At 32.9% G+C, this 19418-nt stretch overlaps 1 protein-coding gene and 2 long non-coding RNA genes across 3 annotated transcripts; 2 read left to right on the plus strand and 1 right to left on the minus strand.

Annotated features, from left to right (window-relative positions):
• Positions 1–81: 81 nt before the first annotated feature.
• Positions 82–9274, minus strand: LOC128234473 (fibulin-1-like). Its single transcript, XM_052948736.1, has 9 exons — positions 9120–9274; positions 8117–8233; positions 6191–6270; positions 5676–5774; positions 4064–4162; positions 3225–3347; positions 2440–2562; positions 1654–1776; positions 82–990 (listed from the first exon to the last, which is right to left on the minus strand). The coding sequence occupies exons 1-9, from the start codon at positions 9167–9169 to the stop codon at positions 854–856; spliced, it is 951 nt and encodes a 316-aa protein (XP_052804696.1). The 5' UTR covers positions 9170–9274; the 3' UTR covers positions 82–853.
• A 2812-nt stretch (positions 9275–12086) lies between these two features.
• On the plus strand, positions 12087–12851 carry LOC128234157 (uncharacterized). Its single transcript, XR_008260893.1, has 3 exons — positions 12087–12199; positions 12300–12371; positions 12781–12851. It is a non-coding gene; the product is annotated as an uncharacterized LOC128234157 (long non-coding RNA).
• A 4956-nt stretch (positions 12852–17807) lies between these two features.
• Positions 17808–19418, plus strand: LOC128236171 (uncharacterized). Its single transcript, XR_008261275.1, has 4 exons — positions 17808–17912; positions 18203–18353; positions 18568–18637; positions 19350–19418. It is a non-coding gene; the product is annotated as an uncharacterized LOC128236171 (long non-coding RNA).

Consider the following 19418-nt stretch of genomic DNA (forward strand, 5'->3'; position numbering starts at 1 on the left):
TTTGATTATCTTCCATTGTTTCATGAACAAACCTATATACTAATGAACTGTGTTCATACTTTTATATCATGAGAACATACCAGAACATGTTCTGCCGTCACTCACTATAGTATAACCGCTTCTACATGAGCACCTGAATGAACCTTCTGTGTTGGTACAGTTGTGATTACATCTCGCTGTACCAGATCTACACTCATCAATGTCTTAAATGCAAAGAAAAAAAAGGTTTAGATAATGTGGACAAAGATTTGCGATCAAAAGTATTTTATCATAAAAGTTACCGAGCACTCATTGTTGATGTTCCATTAAACACTGCCTTCAGGCTTTTCCGATTATTCATTTAATCGAGCTCAGGCAATCCTTATTGAGATAGTCCTGATTCTCCATGATTGCAGTACAACACAACGTTAAGGAAGATATAAATTGTTTACAACTCTAAAAACCAACACTGATTTTACTTAAGTGTTATTTCATAGAACAAAACATGTGTCGGTATATTGACAGTTTACCTTAATTGTTTTATTGCTAGGTTACATTTCTTAAAGATATTAATTGCAGGATGAATTGTGAAAGTTTAAAGACTCGTCCTTTTAATAAATGCGAGGAGGATCCGTAGAAAGCTTTTAAATTGAAATTGTGTTAGTTCTTAAATGAAATTGAACCTCGATTAAAACGAGTGTACAATGTATGTTATAAAACAAATGAATCATGAAGATATACCTGAGCGGACACTTCCAACCTACATTGAATTCCCTAACGGCCGTTGTCTTTCTGATAACGTCGTTAATTTGATTATCTTCCATTGTTTCATGAACAAACCTACATAATAATGAACTGTGTTCATACTTTTATTTCATGAGAACATACCAGAACATGTTCTGCCGTCACTCACTAAAGTATAACCGCTTCTACAGGAGCACCTGAATGAACCTTCTGTGTTGGTACAGTTGTGATTACATCTCGCTGTACCAGATCTACACTCATCAATGTCTTAAATGCAAAGAAAAAAAGGTTTAGATAGTGTGGACAAAGATTTGCGATCAAAAGTATTTTATCATAAAAGTTACCGAGCACTCATTGTTGATGTTCCATTAAACACTGCCTTCAGGCTTTTCCGATTATTCATTTAATCGAGCTCAGGCAATCCTTATTGAGATAGTCCTGATTCTCCATGATTGCAGTACAACACAACGTTAAGGAAGATATAAATTGTTTACAACTCTAAAAACCAACACTGATTTTACTTAAGTGTTATTTGATAGAACAAAACATGTGTCGGTATATTGACAGTTTACCTTAATTGTTTTATTGCTAGGTTACATTTCTTAAAGATATTAATTGCATGATGAATTGTGAAAGTTTAAAGACTCGTCCTTTTAATAAATGCGAGGAGGATCCGTAGAAAGCTTTTAAATTGAAATTGTGTTAGTTCTTAAATGAAATTGAACCTCGATAAAAACGAGTGTACAATGTATGTTATAAAACAAATGAATCATGAAGATATACCTGAGCGGACACTTCCAACCTACATTGAATTCCCTAACGGCCGTTGTCTTTCTGATAACGTCGTTAATTTGATTATCTTCCATTGTTTCATGAACAAACCTACATACTAATGAACTGTGTTCATACTTTTATTTCATGAGAACATACCAGAACATGTTCTGCCGTCACTCACTAAAGTATAACCGCTTCTACAGGAGCACCTGAATGAACCTTCTGTGTTGGTACAGTTGTGATTACATCTCGCTGTACCAGATCTACACTCATCAATGTCTTAAATGCAAAGAAAAAAAGGTTTAGATAGTGTGGACAAAGATTTGCGATCAAAAGTATTTTATCATAAAAGTTACCGAGCACTCATTGTTGATGTTCCATTAAACACTGCCTTCAGGCTTTTCCGATTATTCATTTAATCGAGCTCAGGCAATCCTTATTGAGATAGTCCTGATTCTCCATGATTGCAGTACAACACAACGTTAAGGAAGATATAAATTGTTTACAACTCTAAAAACCAACACTGATTTTACTTAAGTGTTATTTCATAGAACAAAACATGTGTCGGTATATTGACAGTTTACCTTAATTGTTTTATTGCTAGGTTACATTTCTTAAAGATATTAATTGCATGATGAATTGTGAAAGTTTAAAGACTCGTCCTTTTAATAAATGCGAGGAGGATCCGTAGAAAGCTTTTAAATTGAAATTGTGTTAGTTCTTAAATGAAATTGAACCTCGATAAAAACGAGTGTACAATGTATGTTATAAAACAAATGAATCATGAAGATATACCTGAGCGGACACTTCCAACCTACATTGAATTCCCTGACGGCCGTTGTCTTTCTGATAACGTCGTTAATTTGATTATCTTCCATTGTTTCATGAACAAACCTACATACTAATGAACTGTGTTCATACTTTTATTTCATGAGAACATACCAGAACATGTTCTGCCGTCACTCACTAAAGTATAACCGCTTGTACAGGAGCACCTGAATGAACCTTCTGTGTTGGTACAGTTGTGATTACATCTCGCTGTACCAGATCTACACTCATCAATGTCTTAAATGCAAAGAAAAAAAAGGTTTAGATAATGTGGACAAAGATTTGCGATCAAAAGTATTTAATCATAAAAGTTACCGAGCACTCATTGTTGATGTTCCATTAAACACTGCCTTCAGGCTTTTCCGATTATTCATTTAATCGAGCTCAGGCAATCCTTATTGAGATAGTCCTGATTCTCCATGATTGCAGTACAACACAACGTTAAGGAAGATATAAATTGTTCACAACTCTAAAAACCAACACTGATTTTACTTAAGTGTTATTTGATAGAACAAAACATGTGTCGGTATATTGACAGTTTACCTTAATTGTTTTATTGCTAGGTTACATTTCTTAAAGATATTAATTGCATGATGAATTGTGAAAGTTTAAAGACTCGTCCTTTTAATAAATGCGAGGAGGATCCGTAGAAAGCTTTTAAATTGAAATCGTGTTAGTTCTTAAATGAAATTGAACCTCGATAAAAACGAGTGTACAATGTTTGTTATAAAACAAAAGAATCATGGAGATATGCCTGAGCGGACACTTCACACCTACATCATATTCACTGACGGCCGTTGTTTTTATTCGATATCGTCGTATATTTGATTTTCTTCGATATTTTCAAATGTATACATGAGACGGTGAACAAACTTACATAATAATGAACTTTTACAAACCAGAACATGTTCTGCGGTCACTCGCCAAAGTATAGCCGCTACTACAGGAACACCTGAATGAACCTTGTGTGTTGGTACATGTGTGGTTACATCTCGCTGTACCAGATCTACACTCATCAATGTCTTAAATGCAAAGAAAAAAAAAGGTTTAGATAGTGTGGACAAAGATTTGCGATCAAAAGTATTTTATCATAAAAGTTACCGAGCACTCATTGTTGATGTTCCATTAAACACTGCCTTCAGGCTTTTCCGATTATTCATTTAATCGAGCTCAGGCAATCCTCCATGCTGCCCCAGACCTACACTCGTCAATATCTACTGCGTTATATAATAATATGATTGGACCAATTTGTTTAGGCATAGAACAAAAGGCATTTAATTTAGAATATTTGAGGCTTGTAAATTCTACAGTTATTTTAAATAAAGAATACATTTATTGTGAACCAATATCAACACTAATACCAGAGCATTTGATACCGAAAAGTTCGAATTTAAAGTTCCCGGAAATATGGCCTGTTGATGTCAAAGTTTATCATTTTGTTATGATTTATTTCATTCTAAAAATGACATGTCCTGTTGTGTTTGTGTCATATATTTGTGTACGTCTTCTTACAACATAGTTATATCTTAACATACTGACCGGTCGTTTTGTTTAAATGAAGAAAAACTGATAAGCTTGACAACAAATCTGTGTACGAAAACAGATGAGATTCAGAGGAGCTAACCTTTTCAGTGTAGAAGAAAATGTTGTCAACGTTTTGTGCGTAGAACTTATGTTATGTTTCTTTAGAGTCAATATGTGTAAGCAAGAGAGTTATGAGAAAGTAAAAACAAAGTACCTGAACACCTTGTGCCAGAAAAACCCGTACGACAACTACACGTGTCTGGAGCTCTACAAAATCCGCCGTTCGGGCAACTTGTCGATCCGAAACAAATTGCTGAAAAGAAATGGAGAAAGTTTTTGCTTGAATAAATATAGCTACATTAAGGCAATCTAGTTTATTAAAACCACGATTTCCAAATGTTACATATGCAATTACTACATTAATAAATGTGTTATGAAATATTAAATGGATCTTTTATTTACCTATGGGACTTATGGGACTAGGGGTAAACAAAAAGGTGGCAAAATTAACCTGTAATCTTGTATCACAACGGTGTTAGGTTAATCGTGAATATGTAAGAAACTTATGTTTAAAGTTAAGTCAGACAGTTCACTCAATATGAATTATGGAGTGTGGCCTAGTGTAGCAATATAATTCCAATGACCGTGCCGGAACTACACTCGTTAATATCTGGAGATTCAGAAAATTGTTAGATTTAGGGCTGGCCACAGTGGGAAAGTGGGTGGATAAGATAAAAAATTAAAACGTTTCAAAAGTTCTTTTTATTTAGTTTTGGAGACGATCTTTTTTGGAGTTAAACATATATTCTTGGTGCAATTAGAATCTACGACATATATGTACAACTACACTAAATAGACACTAAATTGAGATACACAACCGTGACATGTTCTGCCATCGCTCGCTAAATTGAAATTGCGTTAGTTCTCAAATAATATTGAACCTCGAAAAAACGAGTGCACAATGTTTGTTATAAAACAAAAGAATCATGGAGATATGCCTGAGCGGACACTTCACACCTACATCATATTCACTGACGGCCGTTGTTTTTATTCGATATCGTCGTATATTTGATTTTCTTCGATATTTTCAAATGTATACATGAGACGGTAAACAAACCTACATGATAATGAACTTTTATCATATTTGAATTTAATGTGAACAAACCAGAACATGTTCTGCGGTCACTCGCCAAAGTATAGCCGCTACTACAGGAACACCTAAATGAACCTTGTGTGTTGGTACATGTGTGGTTACATCTCGCTGCCCCAGACCTACACTCGTCAATTTCTACTGCGTTATATAATAATATGATTGGACCAATTTGTTTAGGCATAGAACAAAAGGCATTTAATTTAGAATATTTGAGGCTTGTAAATTCTACAGTTATTTTAAATAAAGAATACATTTATTGTGAACCAATCTCAACACTAATACCAGAGCATTTGATACCGAAAAGTTCGACAATTTAAAGTTCCCGGAAATATGGCCTGTTGATGTCAAAGTTTATCATTTTGTTATGATTTATTTCGTTCTAAAAATGACATGTCCTGTTGTATTTGTGTCATATATTTGTGTACGTCTTCTTACAACATAGTTATATCTTAACATACTGACCGGTCGTTGGGTTTTAATGAAGAAAAACTGATAAGCTCGACAACAAATCTGTGTACGAAAACAGATGAGATTCAGAGGAGGTAATATTCAAAAATTCTTTTCAATGTAGAAGAAAATGTTGTCAACGTTTTGTGCGTAGAACTTATGTTATGTTTTTTTAAGAGTCAATATGTGTAAGCAAGAGAGTTGTGAGAAAGTAAAAACAAAGTACCTGAACACCTTGTGCCAGAATAACCCTTACGACAACTACACGTGTCTGGAGCTATACAAAATCCGCCGTTCGGGCAACTTGTCGATCCGAAACAAATTGCTGAAAAAAAATGGAGAAAGTTTTTGCTTGAATAAATATAGCTACATTAAGGCAATCTAGTTTATTAAAACCACGATTTTCCAAATGTTACATATGCAATAATGAAAAATAATTATGTTAGAACTACATTAATAAATGTGTTATGAAATATTAATTGGATCTTTTATTTACCTATGGGACTTATGGGACTACGGGTTAACAAAAAAGTGGCAAACTTAACCTGTAATCTTGTATCACAACGGTGTTAGGTTAATCGTGAATATGTAAGAAACTTATGTTTAAAGTTAAGTCAGACAGTTCACTCAATATGAATTATGGCGTGTGGCCTAGTGTAGCAACATAATTCCAATGACCGCATAAAAATATTTTTTCGTAAACTTGAACCTCCAAAGACATTTTGAAGAAAAACTACATACGTTGGCTGCAAACCGACCCCTGATATCCCGTACAACACACGTTCCGACTGCACTGCTTGTAGCAGGTAGACGATCGTGATCTGTCATAAACATATTAAAGAATAAAACTGCCTGTGCAAGAAAAGAAGCCACCTTTGTAGTGTAACAAAGATAATAATATCTTACAGAATGGAGGGGAACAACGTCAATAGACAAAAACTTTGTGAAGTGCATTGATATCAGTATTATAAACAGTTTAACACCTGTTGATACCATTGCCAGAAAAAAGAAAATCGCCCAAAAATTAAAATTGATATCATTTTGTACAACTCTTTAAATCTGAATTTAATAAAAGCGTACATGTATCTGTACTTATCAAGTGACTTTCATATACTAAATATACACGCTATGACGTAGGGAACAATAATACGCTATCAAAGCTTGGACAGCGACGACGTAGTCTATCCTGCAAAATGATGTTTTATCAGTTCATACTAGTTCGTCTTGATAATTTAAGTCTTGTTTTGAGGATTTTCAGACTTTGGGACCATCTTGTGTCATGTCCCTTTAAGATATATTCTTTAACTCGAACAATGAAATATGCATTGAATTTGGAATAATTTGAATTGAATTATTTTCAACTTTTGCAATTTAAACTTTAGATTTCGATTCTTGAAATTTACACTCTTATTCAAAATCAATACATACATATGTATAACAAATATAAATGGTGAGTGATAAACCTTTGACTGCTTACTAAATAATGCATTTATGGAAAATATTAATAAATAAAACTGAGATTGTGATCCTGTATTTAATACCTAAAAACGCACAAATATTAAATGGTTGGTGGGTGCATAAAGATATACAGTAAAAAAACTATTACCTCATACGGTAGAAATTCCGTGTTTTCTGCACCTTTACTTAAATAATAAACAAAGTATCCTTCATAAGAACCATTGTTAGCGATATTTATTCGTCTTTTGCGGTAAATAAAAACTTTTGTATTAATTACGGTATCTATTATTGCGTCTTTCACATAATATCATTTAAGCATATTGTTTTGATGTTTTATTGCTATAACGAGTCTTGAAATGATCAGTTTCGTAAGAAAAACATTGGAAAATGAACAAAATAGACACCCCCACTCCTACCTCAACCAGGCAAACATTTTGATTAAAGTTTGTTTTGCAAACAAATACTGTTTAGAGTTCCCAATGTAAATGTTTGACCTATTTGTCTCTCAATGTGACCTTAACTCAATCTGATCCAGAATTTCATCGAGCCAAATATTCTGATTAATATTTATGTGAAACGCTACGGAAACAAGCCCAGTAGCAAAAGTTTTAAACATAAACCCGGTTTAATAGCACTCATCATTACGTTTCATCAAGATGGCAGCGGATATATTGCCTCTGTTTTTGTTCACAAGATTCCTCGAGGTTCGACCTTATAAATTTGTTGTTGATCCCATGTTCCCAAAGATTTAAGATTAAACCTAGTAACGTACTTTTTGACAACATGTGACCAAGTGTGACAAGCCGTCGAGATTTAATAAAGGGAAACATACTGACCAAGATTAAATATGATATTGTCAACACCTATAAGACTTGGTTCCATACGGACGGATAGACAGGTGGGAGGAAAGACGTACGGAATGATAGACGGACAACTCCAAATCAATATGTCAATCATTTTAATGGCGGTAATAAAACACCAAAAAAATTATGCGCCATTAATGATAAGGGTTGTACAAGCCTTAAAAAGAACATTAAAAATCAAATTATATCGACAACGTCACTCATTTTTCAATAAACCTAGAACTGTTTACTTGTATTTTGCACATCTGGACAGCCACAAGAAGTGATAAGTTTTGTAAGAAGAACATGAAATGATGAACAAATTCCACACCGCCACTGACCCTTCAATAATCCGTGAATTATCTACCTGTATTTTGAACATCTTTGCCACCCAAAGAGGCCACATGATGTGTAGTACTTAGATTTACGGTAACAAGTGTATGCACATGAATAGTACTGAGTGCAATAACCGCCTTCACATCCACTGAAAGACAAGAATGCAAACTATTTAAAGGGATTTCTGATAAAGTTTACTTTACATGTTAACTATTTATTTTATGTATAAAGAATCCAGAAATATTTTTGGAGATTGCTATCTGGCCATCTTTACTTTTTTATTACAATAAAGGTAAAACAACGTGTATTGCTAAAGAGTATCGGGCTAATCATCCAAAGGAGAGAATAAATCATTGAATCTTATATATACGATAAAGTTCATATATTGAAATCATAACCCAGACCAATCGATGCGTCTGGTTAAACATAAAATACGTTAACTTTAACTGAATAATAGATCATTCCTACTTTTTCTGTCTATTTATACCACTTTCTTTGGTGTTTGAATTTGTTTGTGGTCATCTTAACGAATACAATATACAGGTAGAATCCCAAACGTAAGATTTAAAAGTAAAACCACAACTATATAAACATTTTTCGAAGTCTGCTTTCATTCGTTTTTAGAGTCTTTCCTAATTATATGTTGATAACCAGCACTACCCGTCAACAAACACGTGACTTTCTGCCACAAATTCCAACATTTTAAACAATTGATAATCGGCAGCAATATAACACAGCGGTATATCCATATCATTATCCCTCAATAATAATCTATGCATCTATAGCTTATGTCTCAAATTCCATAATCATACAGCATATGCAAAACGTGCAACTTTTTATACGAACATTTTCCCTTAACAATTTGCATCTACTGGAGACATCAATTAATGAATTATAATATGACACATTCTCCTACACGTTCAGCAGACTTACTTCGGAAGAAAAACCTTCTAATTTAAATGCAAACAATATGTTTAAATACGTTTTTGTTTGTTATTAGTTAAATATTTCACGAATATTGTCTTAAGACTTACCCTATGTATAAAAGAACAACACTAAAAAAAAGCCAAACTTTTGCATCCATTATGCCACGCGCTATGAAAGGAACGGAAAGATAAAGGCATACATAAGTAAATACCCGTTGCGAAGTGGAGTTTTTATTATTACAATGGGCAAATATTCAAACGCTAACAAGGAAGCAAACAGTCCTGTTTAATGTAACCGTGTATATATACGTATACACGATATGGGTGTTCCATTACAAATGCATCATATTTTGAACTAAATTGTCCATTTTTTATCTGTGGTAAACATCGTTGAAAGCGACCCTAGTGTCATGTAAATAGGGAATATAAGGAGGTATAAGGAAAAAAATAAAGGTTGCTTCTTTCATGCTTTACACGCAACAACTTGCAGGAAATTAAGTAAACTACGTAAACATTCATAAGAGTTGCAATGAACTATATTTGGAACAAAAGCCGAATCAAAATTATAAATATGAAAATCGACCTAAAAACTTTCAGAAACCTTTTTTTCCTTATTTATTTTCCACATAGATAACAGATCCACACGTACACGTTCACTTAAAAAAGGATTATTACAATTATATCCATTTATTTAAAATATGATTGTTGATAGTTTACAATGAATATTTTTGATACAATTTGAAAACTTTTGCCAGGGAAATTGTGTCTTTCAACGTTTTTTGTTTTTTTTTAATTATATGTTACTTAGTATTTCCAGTCTGTTGTTGTTGGTTTTATACTTATCATTATTGAACATTATTTGCTATTTGAGTTTAAAGCGACACTTGTATTCAAAATCAGTACATAAACATGTATAACAAACATCTATTTTGACAGATAAACCTTCAAATATTTACTAAATAATGCATTTATGGAAAATAGTAATTACTGATTACAATTTTATAACCGTGTATTTGATAGCAATAGGCGCAAAAAATATTAAATTATTGGTGAAGACTAAAAGAGTTACTGCGATCAACTTAAGTCTCATAAGGTGGAAATAGCTTGTTTTATGCGCATTGCTTTCAAATTAAACTCGGTATCCTTCATAAGAACTATTGTTTCGACCCGTATGCATCCTTTATGGAATATTAAAACAATATTACTTATTTTAGTAAATCTTATTTGGGAGTAAATGTTCACCTTTATTCATAGTTTTAGATGAATCATATACCTTTCAAAAGGTAATCATCTATAATTGCACTTGGTTGAGTTAATGTTAAGGGTTATTTAAACGATAAGGAAGTTATTGTATTTGTTTATCAAAGTTTTTACAATAAAGCCTCACGTAAGGTTATTGCGATGTTTATTATTTTTAAAGTTGCACTCTCACAGGTTTATTGTTTGGACATTGTTTTTTAGTTTTGTTTTTTTTTCATTTCGCCATTTTTGGCTGGGAACAGTTATATAAAACTGCCGAAGAAAGGGTGAGATCAGTTTTCATATCATCGTTCGTAAATTGGTGTTTAATGGCGAAAAGGCGCTACTTACGCTTCAAGAAAAATGATTTTTCTGCAATTTACCAAACAACTCAGATATGTTCTATTGGGAGTTATTTAATATGACTGAATAAAAGGCATTGATGTCAAAATCAGCTGACTCTGGGGAAAAAATGATTTTTACACATGTGAGAGTGTAGCTTAAAAGCATTAACACTATTGAAGTGTTTCAAAATGCATGTATACCATAACACTCCAAATATAAATGTTTTATGAATTCAAAACCTGAATCATAGAGTGTACATAGACTACAATAAACAAGTTTGAATATTGAATGTTATTTATTAGTTGGTTTTATTTTCCAATAAAAAAACTGTTATAAAAACTATTCATGCAGTATTCCACATTGATTAAACTATAATTGTGACTTTGCTCTTTGAGGTTTGGGCATGGGTCTTGCACGCGGCACATCGTCTTGATGTTCCGAACTCATGTGCCAATGAAAATCTCTCCATGCATAACAACGTTACAGCTCGGGCAGGACCAACTTTACTGTATACACAACATTCCATTATGATTAATTTCCAAGCGTTACCTTACACGTTGAGGTACGGTCGTGTGTCTCGCACGTGACACTTCGTCTTTATGTGTCAAACATGATATGTAATACACGTTCAAAAATACGCTTCTACACAAATGATACAAGGGATTAATTATTTACGAAGGGATATACATGTTTTGTTAGTATGATGATCAAACCAATCGTTAAATAATTTCGTATTTTTACAGGCATGGGCAGTCTTTATGTACCCGTACTATAGCAGCTTATCGAATAAAACAGAATTTATAGGCAGGTTTGGGATGAAAGTGTTTTGATTCTTCTGCAACAAACGACAAGCAATATTTTTATTATATTTACAACCAAATATTGTTTTTGGGAAAACTAATAGCATCATGACTAAATGTGCATGTTTTGTTCAGAAATATTTTAAACGTTCTCCGGAAAACTGAACGCAGTAATGAAGTTAGAGTTGAAGAGTGAGCGCCGTCTGAATTTACGAGCAACGTATACATGTTCTCACCACATACGGTTTTATTTCACTGTTGGTTTGGGTAAAACAGTAACACTATTGTTTTTGGTGAAGCATACGTGTCCACATTAGGAACATTCCCGATTACCCCTATTTTCATTTCACTACTTTTGTAGATGTCTATTGATTGTAGATTATAGCTGAAGAAAAAGGTAATAACAAATTTTGTTATTCATTCTGAAGTCCATACAAATAATTTAGCTTTAGAAAAGTGACTTGCTGTTGTCTCGACTGCACCCGCAATTTGAATTATTGATTTATTTGTGTTGTAATTTAGAAAAGGACAATTTGAAAAGGAGCGTTTTGATGAATGATTCAAAATTATTTTCTAAAAAGTGATGTGTTTAATTATTATATAACAAACCGGTAATCCCTTGATACTGGGGTTTTCCTTATAGATATGACAACACCATAACTAACAAAGCCAGAAACGAACACCTTTAAAGAAGCAGACGTTAATTTACTAACAGCAGGCGAACTTCAGACTGTTAATAAGATTCTCGAAAAAGCCATTGACGACATCGAATTGAATACTGATACAACCGAGAACGACACTGACGTACGTGTGTTTCGTTTCTAGAATAAAACCTCTTAGATAGTATTATTATGTTAGAATAGCTTATTGGTTTAAATTGTGTTATTTGTCTTATTCGTTTCAGAGTTTCTTTGACGTTGTGAATGATTTACTGGATGGAAATCTGACATCGTCATGGAAAAGTTTGATAAATGAAGTGCGTGTGCTCTTTAAATGATATGCTAGAAGTGGATCTGAAACACAAAAGCATAGTTTCCGCTCAAATTCCAAAATGTTTAAACATTAGCAACTGGTTACAACTAGCAGAAAATCGACATGAATTGCTTGGTCTCTCTTATTTATGCAACCAACATATATTAACACTTAAAAGATTATATTGCTTATATAGAAGTTGTATTGTAAGAAGTGTATAAACAATGCAGTGAACCAGTAAGTTTAATCAACTTAATAGGCTAGCATTTCCTCAATACCTCTTACTAAGCCATTACATGTTTTAAGCGATCATTTGTTGGACGTACTTAATAATAAGACTTGTCAACTTTCTATTGTTGAGCAGCTATTTATTCTCAATTAACGTAATTGTTTGAAATATTTCTGAAAATCAGAATGGAGTTGGTGCCGACTCCGTAATAACAACCATTGACCGGTTTATTTCGAAAGTTGTGAACTCGTCTGACCTGGGTTTGAACAAGAAGTTCGACAAACCAAACGTTGTGTAAGATATTTCTTAGCAGTTCAGATTTGTTTATTTTTTATATAAAAAACAACATTTCCCTCTTTGTGTCCTTCCTAAATTCAAACTAATGGACCAGACATCGGTAAAGATTTCCATACAGGAACACGTCAAAGATATATAACATTAAGAGGTCTAGCTGACATTAATGTACGCTAACAGATATAACTCAAAATTAGAATTAACTATAGTTTTACTAAAAACGTTTGATATTTAAATTTGGATATTGCTAAAGAGTGAAATGTAATAATATTTAGTATATTTCCATCTTAGTAATAGAAATTGGGCAAGTAGAGGAATGTGACAAAATTACTTTTCCGTCAACGACTGAGAAAATAAAAGGAACTACCGGAGCTCACTTTGTCGTTGGCTGTGGACCAGGTTATTGTTTTATAGTAATTGATATAATACTCACGTGTCTGTATACAATAAGTGGTTAATTTTTTTAAACCTTATTATTGATAACACAAACAGTTTAAGTGTAACGGAATAAATTAATAGTGTAAAATGTATGATATATCATACTTAATTTAGTGATAAATTTACGACTTTTAAAGACATGATTTGCGTTTGTTGTACAGAATAAAACTGTTCACAACGCTCTGATTTAAGGCTATTCAGCAAAACAATTTTTGGGAAGGCAGCGAAAATATATTTGTAACATACAGGCTTTTGCAATGTTTAAACGTTACACAAAATTACTAAAGATCTTAAAAATTTAACAAATTTTACGAATATTGTCAAAGTTTAAATTAAGATAGTAAACACATGGAAACGGAAATGTCATTTAAAAAAAAATGCATATATAGATAATACTTTGTTTGAATGTAAGGTGACAATACAGTTCACCACGCTAACATCAACAGCTATATTTCGGGAGAAGCTATGGTCATAAACTGAACGAAACAAGATCATGGTTTATTTCAATAAATGAGTGTGTGTGTTTTTTTTTTAATTTCATCGATATTTAATAGGCAAAAAGCGACAGATATGAGAAAAAGCGTCATAACGGAACGTTTCACAGTTAAACGGACCAGAATGAGGAAGTATCAATAATATTTCGATAAACTTACTGTTTATTAAGAAGTTATCCATCGTTGTCTTAATAAATCACCGAAAACATGAAGTTAACTGTTTTCATGTCATGCAAAACTGCTTCACACTATATAATTAACAAATCTTTGTGAAAACATTTTTTGGTGTTAAAATCTTCAAATAACAGTGGTAATTAAATCATATTGTGACAGATTTTGCCATAGTTAAACTCTGTTAATACACTCTTGTTTACATCATACAGGTGAACAAATATTCAGCGGTAGTGTATACAAGAATGTTTCGGGAATGTTGCCTACCGCTTTAAACGATATCAACTCGTGAGTAATCTAGTTTATGTTTTTATTGCCAAAATTGACATTCAAACAATCAAGTATAAAATGTTGTCATACAAAACAAAGTGTTAAGCTGTAAACATGTCGTACAAACCAATTCATAGAACACAAATTAATGAATCAGAACAGGTCAGTATTAGGGATTTATTTCATACAAAAAAAATCGGAATAGTCATTCATAAACAACTAGAAGAAAAGGATAAACGTATTGCCTGCCTTTCGATATACGTTTTAAAAGAATGAATGTACCAACTATAGCACATCACGATATGTAAAATCTAAACAAAGTTTCATTTTAAAACGATATTGTTTAGAATATAAAATGTCCATACTTGCTGTGCTTGGAAGCTTTAATCGACAACACAACTTAATGTTAGATGTTTCACTGCTCTATATATCCGGGATCTCACAGATTGACAGTTATAATATGTTGTAGTTGTTCATATAAATATTTGTGTTATGTTTTGTCTCAAAATCAGCTGGTTCCTTCATAGTATTCATATAAGATAACACACAAAAGAACAATTGCTTAAAAAAACTTAAGAAAAATCCATTTTACTTAAAGCGTTAGTAATGCATTGAGCCATACAACATAAAATTTCGAACGTAATTATGCAAAACTGCGATCTGATCAAGTGCAATTACTGATAAATTGGATTTAAGAAACTGTTTTCTTTGAACTTGGTGCTTACAATGATGATCGATTCAACTAGCTAATGCATAAACAAATAAAAATCATGATCTATTTATGATATTTGTTCATTCCTTCCAGAAAAAAACTAAGTGATCCTTCCTGTTCCTACTGGAAACTAAGTTTAAGGTATAACCTTAAACAGTTGCTCATGGCATTACTTAAGATACATGTTCGTGCTATGGCATTACGATGTAACGCCTTACATCATATATACTGATATGAATCAGTCCAATAAAGTGATCATTAATATTGAGACCCCTTTATTGGATCAATACAAAGTGCTTAAAAGGTCATATATACATGACTAAATTTGATTAATACAAAAGCTGCTAGATTATAGTTGCCTGAGAGCGTAATAAAAGTTAAAATTGATTATCCGCCTAGTGCCAATAATGATAATTCAATAAAAGTATCTACTCTTTTGTGGTTGAAGTAGCCAGAAAGGCCTATGGTCAACTGATTGATGCAATTTGGAACACTTTGACAGAGAACGAGGAGTCGTGAAGTGCCATTGTAACCATCTGACAAATTTTGCGATCCTCATGAGCCCCACCAGTATTACTGAAACGGTTGTAAGGTATAAAATAATAACAGACTTATTTTATGTTCTTATCAAATCGGTGTTTGGTACATTGCAGTTGTACAATTGATGCTTTCTGTAGTGTGTATATATAGTAAAGTAGTTTTGTTTCCATTTGTCTGTTTACTAAAATATGTCAATAATATTTTGTTAAGAGCATAATTTCCATACTTTTTAGGAAAGTGTTCACCACCGTCGCCTTGGGGTTATGTCAATTGTGGGATGCAGTATAACTATACTTGGCTTGATTCTTACCATTTTCTCTTACGCCTACTTCTGGAGGCAAGTGTATTTAATTATGTAAGGTCCTACGGAGTCATATTACGACTGATTAATTTCTGAAGATGGAATACTTCCTAAGCTGGTGCTATGAAGTGTTGACTGTGGTGCAACTAACACTGCTGTAGATGACCGGTCTCAGTAAAACGGAGACTTCTGTCTTTTAACATTGGATGTATTCTGTGCTTTCAACAAATTAAACTTCTTCCATAATGTATATTGTAGTCAAACATTTTAATATAATGATATCGATACCATGTATCTGGTAAAGTCCTTTCGTATTCTTAAGGCCTTATTTGGCCAGGTATTATCCGACAGTTTGCTCAATATGCTTTATGACATTCTAACATGCTATGTATTTCAGAATTGCATTTTTCCTGTATGCCAGCTGTGTTATTGATTAATATGCTTTTATTAAATTGTTGTACTTGGTGACGTAGTTCGAGATCTTTATAAAATCGGACAACTCAAATGTCTCTATACTGTTCTGAGGCTAAATGAATACGTAAACATACAAAATATAAGTAGATGTTGCGTTTGCTAGCTATCAACTCACCATTTATTTATTGGAGATTGTTTTCTAAAAATAATTTAATATACACGTACAATTTGATCTAACAGTAATAACAAAAATCATGGTAATTTCAGTCGTATGCAGACATTAAGATTTAAGTAGTTTAAACAGCAGATTGCATATCACATATGAGTTTCGAAGTATAAATCAGAATTCCTTAGGATTGTACGCTAAAATTTGCCGTTTTAATGAACGGGGTATAACTGGTCAAAATGTATAAAACGATTGCTGCTTCCTGAGTTAGCAGCCAAAAAGACACAGACAAAAGAATATACTTCAACTAGAAAACAAAATATAACCAAAGTATAACAGTATGTCATGTAGGGGCCATCCATGGCTCAAAACTGGTACCAGTCAATAAGGGTCAGGTTGACCAAATATTTCTCCCTGAATCAAGGACCACATATTTTGCTATTATTAGCAAATGTGTGCACTTCGGGTGGTAGTAAGTACTACAAGAATGAGGCAACTTGACGCCCATAGACCGGATACTGGTACGTAGGGGACATTTAGGGCTAAAATCTGGTATTAACAATAAGGGTCAGGTTGACCAAAAATCCTTCCAAGGGTCAAGAACCGCATACTTTGCTCTTATGAGTTGATTCAGTTTTACCTAATATTACCCCAAGGGTCTAAGACAACAGATTTTGCTAAAAACCCAGCTAATTTGAAGATGGTCTGGTTAATGATGAACTATAGTTTAAACAATAATTAGTATGTTATGACCTTCAGTACGCTTAAAGTGATTAAGACGTCCGTACCGGAAATGATTACTTATTAACTAACAGCGACCACCGTGTTATGATTATGCTATGTTAAACTTAGCACCACGCCTTTCTTTGAAAGTAGCATTGTCATAAAGACGACATTGTTCTATTTTGTCAATGCTAAGCAGTATTTTATAGTGCCAATTATGTTTTCATTTTTATTAAGAGTTTTACATTTTAATACCAACACATGATGAAGAATTCATGAGTTGAATGCCTAATGTTGATTTTATTGTTTAATGTTAGATTGAAATGTATGAGACAAATTTTAACGGAAATCATATCAATTATCACAATCGCAAAACAAAAGCGTGGGCACAAACAAAATTATCGTTTAACAAAGTAATATTTCAAAATACCTTTATATCTATAAAGATACGATATACACAAAGCCTTTAAGATAACCAAAATCTAACATCAAATGCACTTTATCAAAAGAAGAATTAAATCTGGAATGTCATAAGCATAATGATTAAACTGTCGGACAATACCTTCAATATACAACAACACTGCAGCTTAAAATTTCTTTCGATTTTTAAATTAAACATTAAAAAAAAGAATAATTAAGGCTTCAAAATGAACTACTGTTAATAAGAAAATCAATAATTATTGCAGGGCAATAGGTCAATTCGAATAGGTCAATTATACTCCTCAACCTTTGCACGGTTCTTCTTCTGGCATACGCCCTGTTCCTTGCAGGGGTTGACAAAACTTCACAACATGTAGGTGTTTTTCTCTGTCCTCGAAATTTAATCACAGCGTCACACTATTATTTATAGAAATATTTTTTTTTAGGACATATAAATAGGTAAATATCTGGAAGTGTGTTACTATTTAATCTTCGAAAACGAGATTGAGGACCAATATTGGTTTATGCATTTGTGACATCAAGTATTTGCAAAGCAAATGCCACAGAAAAACAAAACCGCATCGGAATACATTGGACACTATTCTAACAGCTTACGAGATGAATTTCTATAACCGGTGTTCTAATACTCGTTATCATTTACAGGTCTTGTGCACATCCATTTCTGTTTTACTCCATTACATATTTTTGACTGCCTTTTTCTTGATGCTATCAGAAGGATGCATTATTGCACAGTTGGTACTCAGACCCTTGGATATAAGGAACCGTTTGCACACGTGGCTTGGAATTTCTTACGGTACTTTATAACTGCATAAAGCCAATGATTAATAAAATGACATGCAACTCTTACCTCTCATGGTGCACCAATATGGTTAGTTATTTACTACATTTTAAAGATGCACTCTTACTCCCAAACAAGATTCATCACTCAAATTTTACGTTTGGTATACATGTGTATGTCTAACTTTAAATAAGATCGTCACTTTAATTGAAATATTACACTTTTTCAGGAGTTCCGTTGGCAATTGTGATTATTTCGGCTGCAGTATTTAGGCTAGAAGGATATGGAAATAATCAATTGTAAGTAGGTCAACAGAAGGATCAAATCATGTATAATATAGGGGTCAGTTCACTAGGGTTAATATTTGGCACCAAATGTTCTCCAAGATATAAAGGTACATTGGTGTTTTAAACCTTATTCTAATATACAAACTTTTACTCAAATAATGCAAATATAAGTACTATTATTTTCTCATTTATTAATTAAGAAAAACTTGACGTAAATGAGGTGCAGATTGCAATTATTTTTTTATAGTGACCCCATCCTTACGATGCATAAGTATGCAATTTAAATAATTTTGATGGTAACATATGCATTAACTGTTTTTATCAAATTCGTGACAATTGGAATTAAATGGCAAATTCGTAAATGTTCACCCTCTAAACCTATTTTCTTTATAAGGTCTTTGCAAACAAGGGTGTCATATCGCCTTTATCTGGTCGTGCCAGCCACCCCAAATTGTTCAATGTGCTTGTGTTACCAAAATAGAGGGTCCCAAGACGTTGGGTCAATTTTTGGTCAAGCTGGTGTGAAACAGAACACATTGTGTATATATTTGGCTTCTATAAGACATATGTTTTATCCTAACATAGTTTTTAAGAACAAATAAAAAGTTCCTATCTTTTGCGTAATTACGGGTCTTAAAATGAGCCTTCGTCGAGCTAACCCTTTCATGTCGTGCTTCACTTCGCTATGTTATAGGAACTATTTTCTTGAATTTTCTCTTTCTAGCTGCTGGCTGAGCATTGATACAGGACTTATCTGGACCTTTGCTGGACCGGCATTGGCAATAATAGGTGT

The sequence above is a fragment of the Mya arenaria genome, chromosome 5 (genome assembly GCF_026914265.1).
Source record: "Mya arenaria isolate MELC-2E11 chromosome 5, ASM2691426v1".
Classification (NCBI taxonomy): domain Eukaryota; kingdom Metazoa; phylum Mollusca; class Bivalvia; order Myida; family Myidae; genus Mya; species Mya arenaria.

What these genes read in the sequence shown, in the direction of transcription:
- LOC128234473 (XM_052948736.1), bottom strand. Translation starts at nt 9,169, where the DNA reads ATGGATGCAAAAGTTTGGCTTTTTTTTAGTGTTGTTCTTTTATACATA. An exon ending in GTTGTTCTTTTATACATAGG is followed by an intron (nt 8,234 to 9,119) that starts GTAAGTCTTAAG and finishes CTTGTCTTTCAG; the next exon opens with TGGATGTGAAGGCGGTTATT. An exon ending in TGACGGCAGAACATGTTCTG is followed by an intron (nt 1,777 to 2,439) that starts GTATGTTCTCAT and finishes TTTGCATTTAAG; the next exon opens with ACATTGATGAGTGTAGATCT.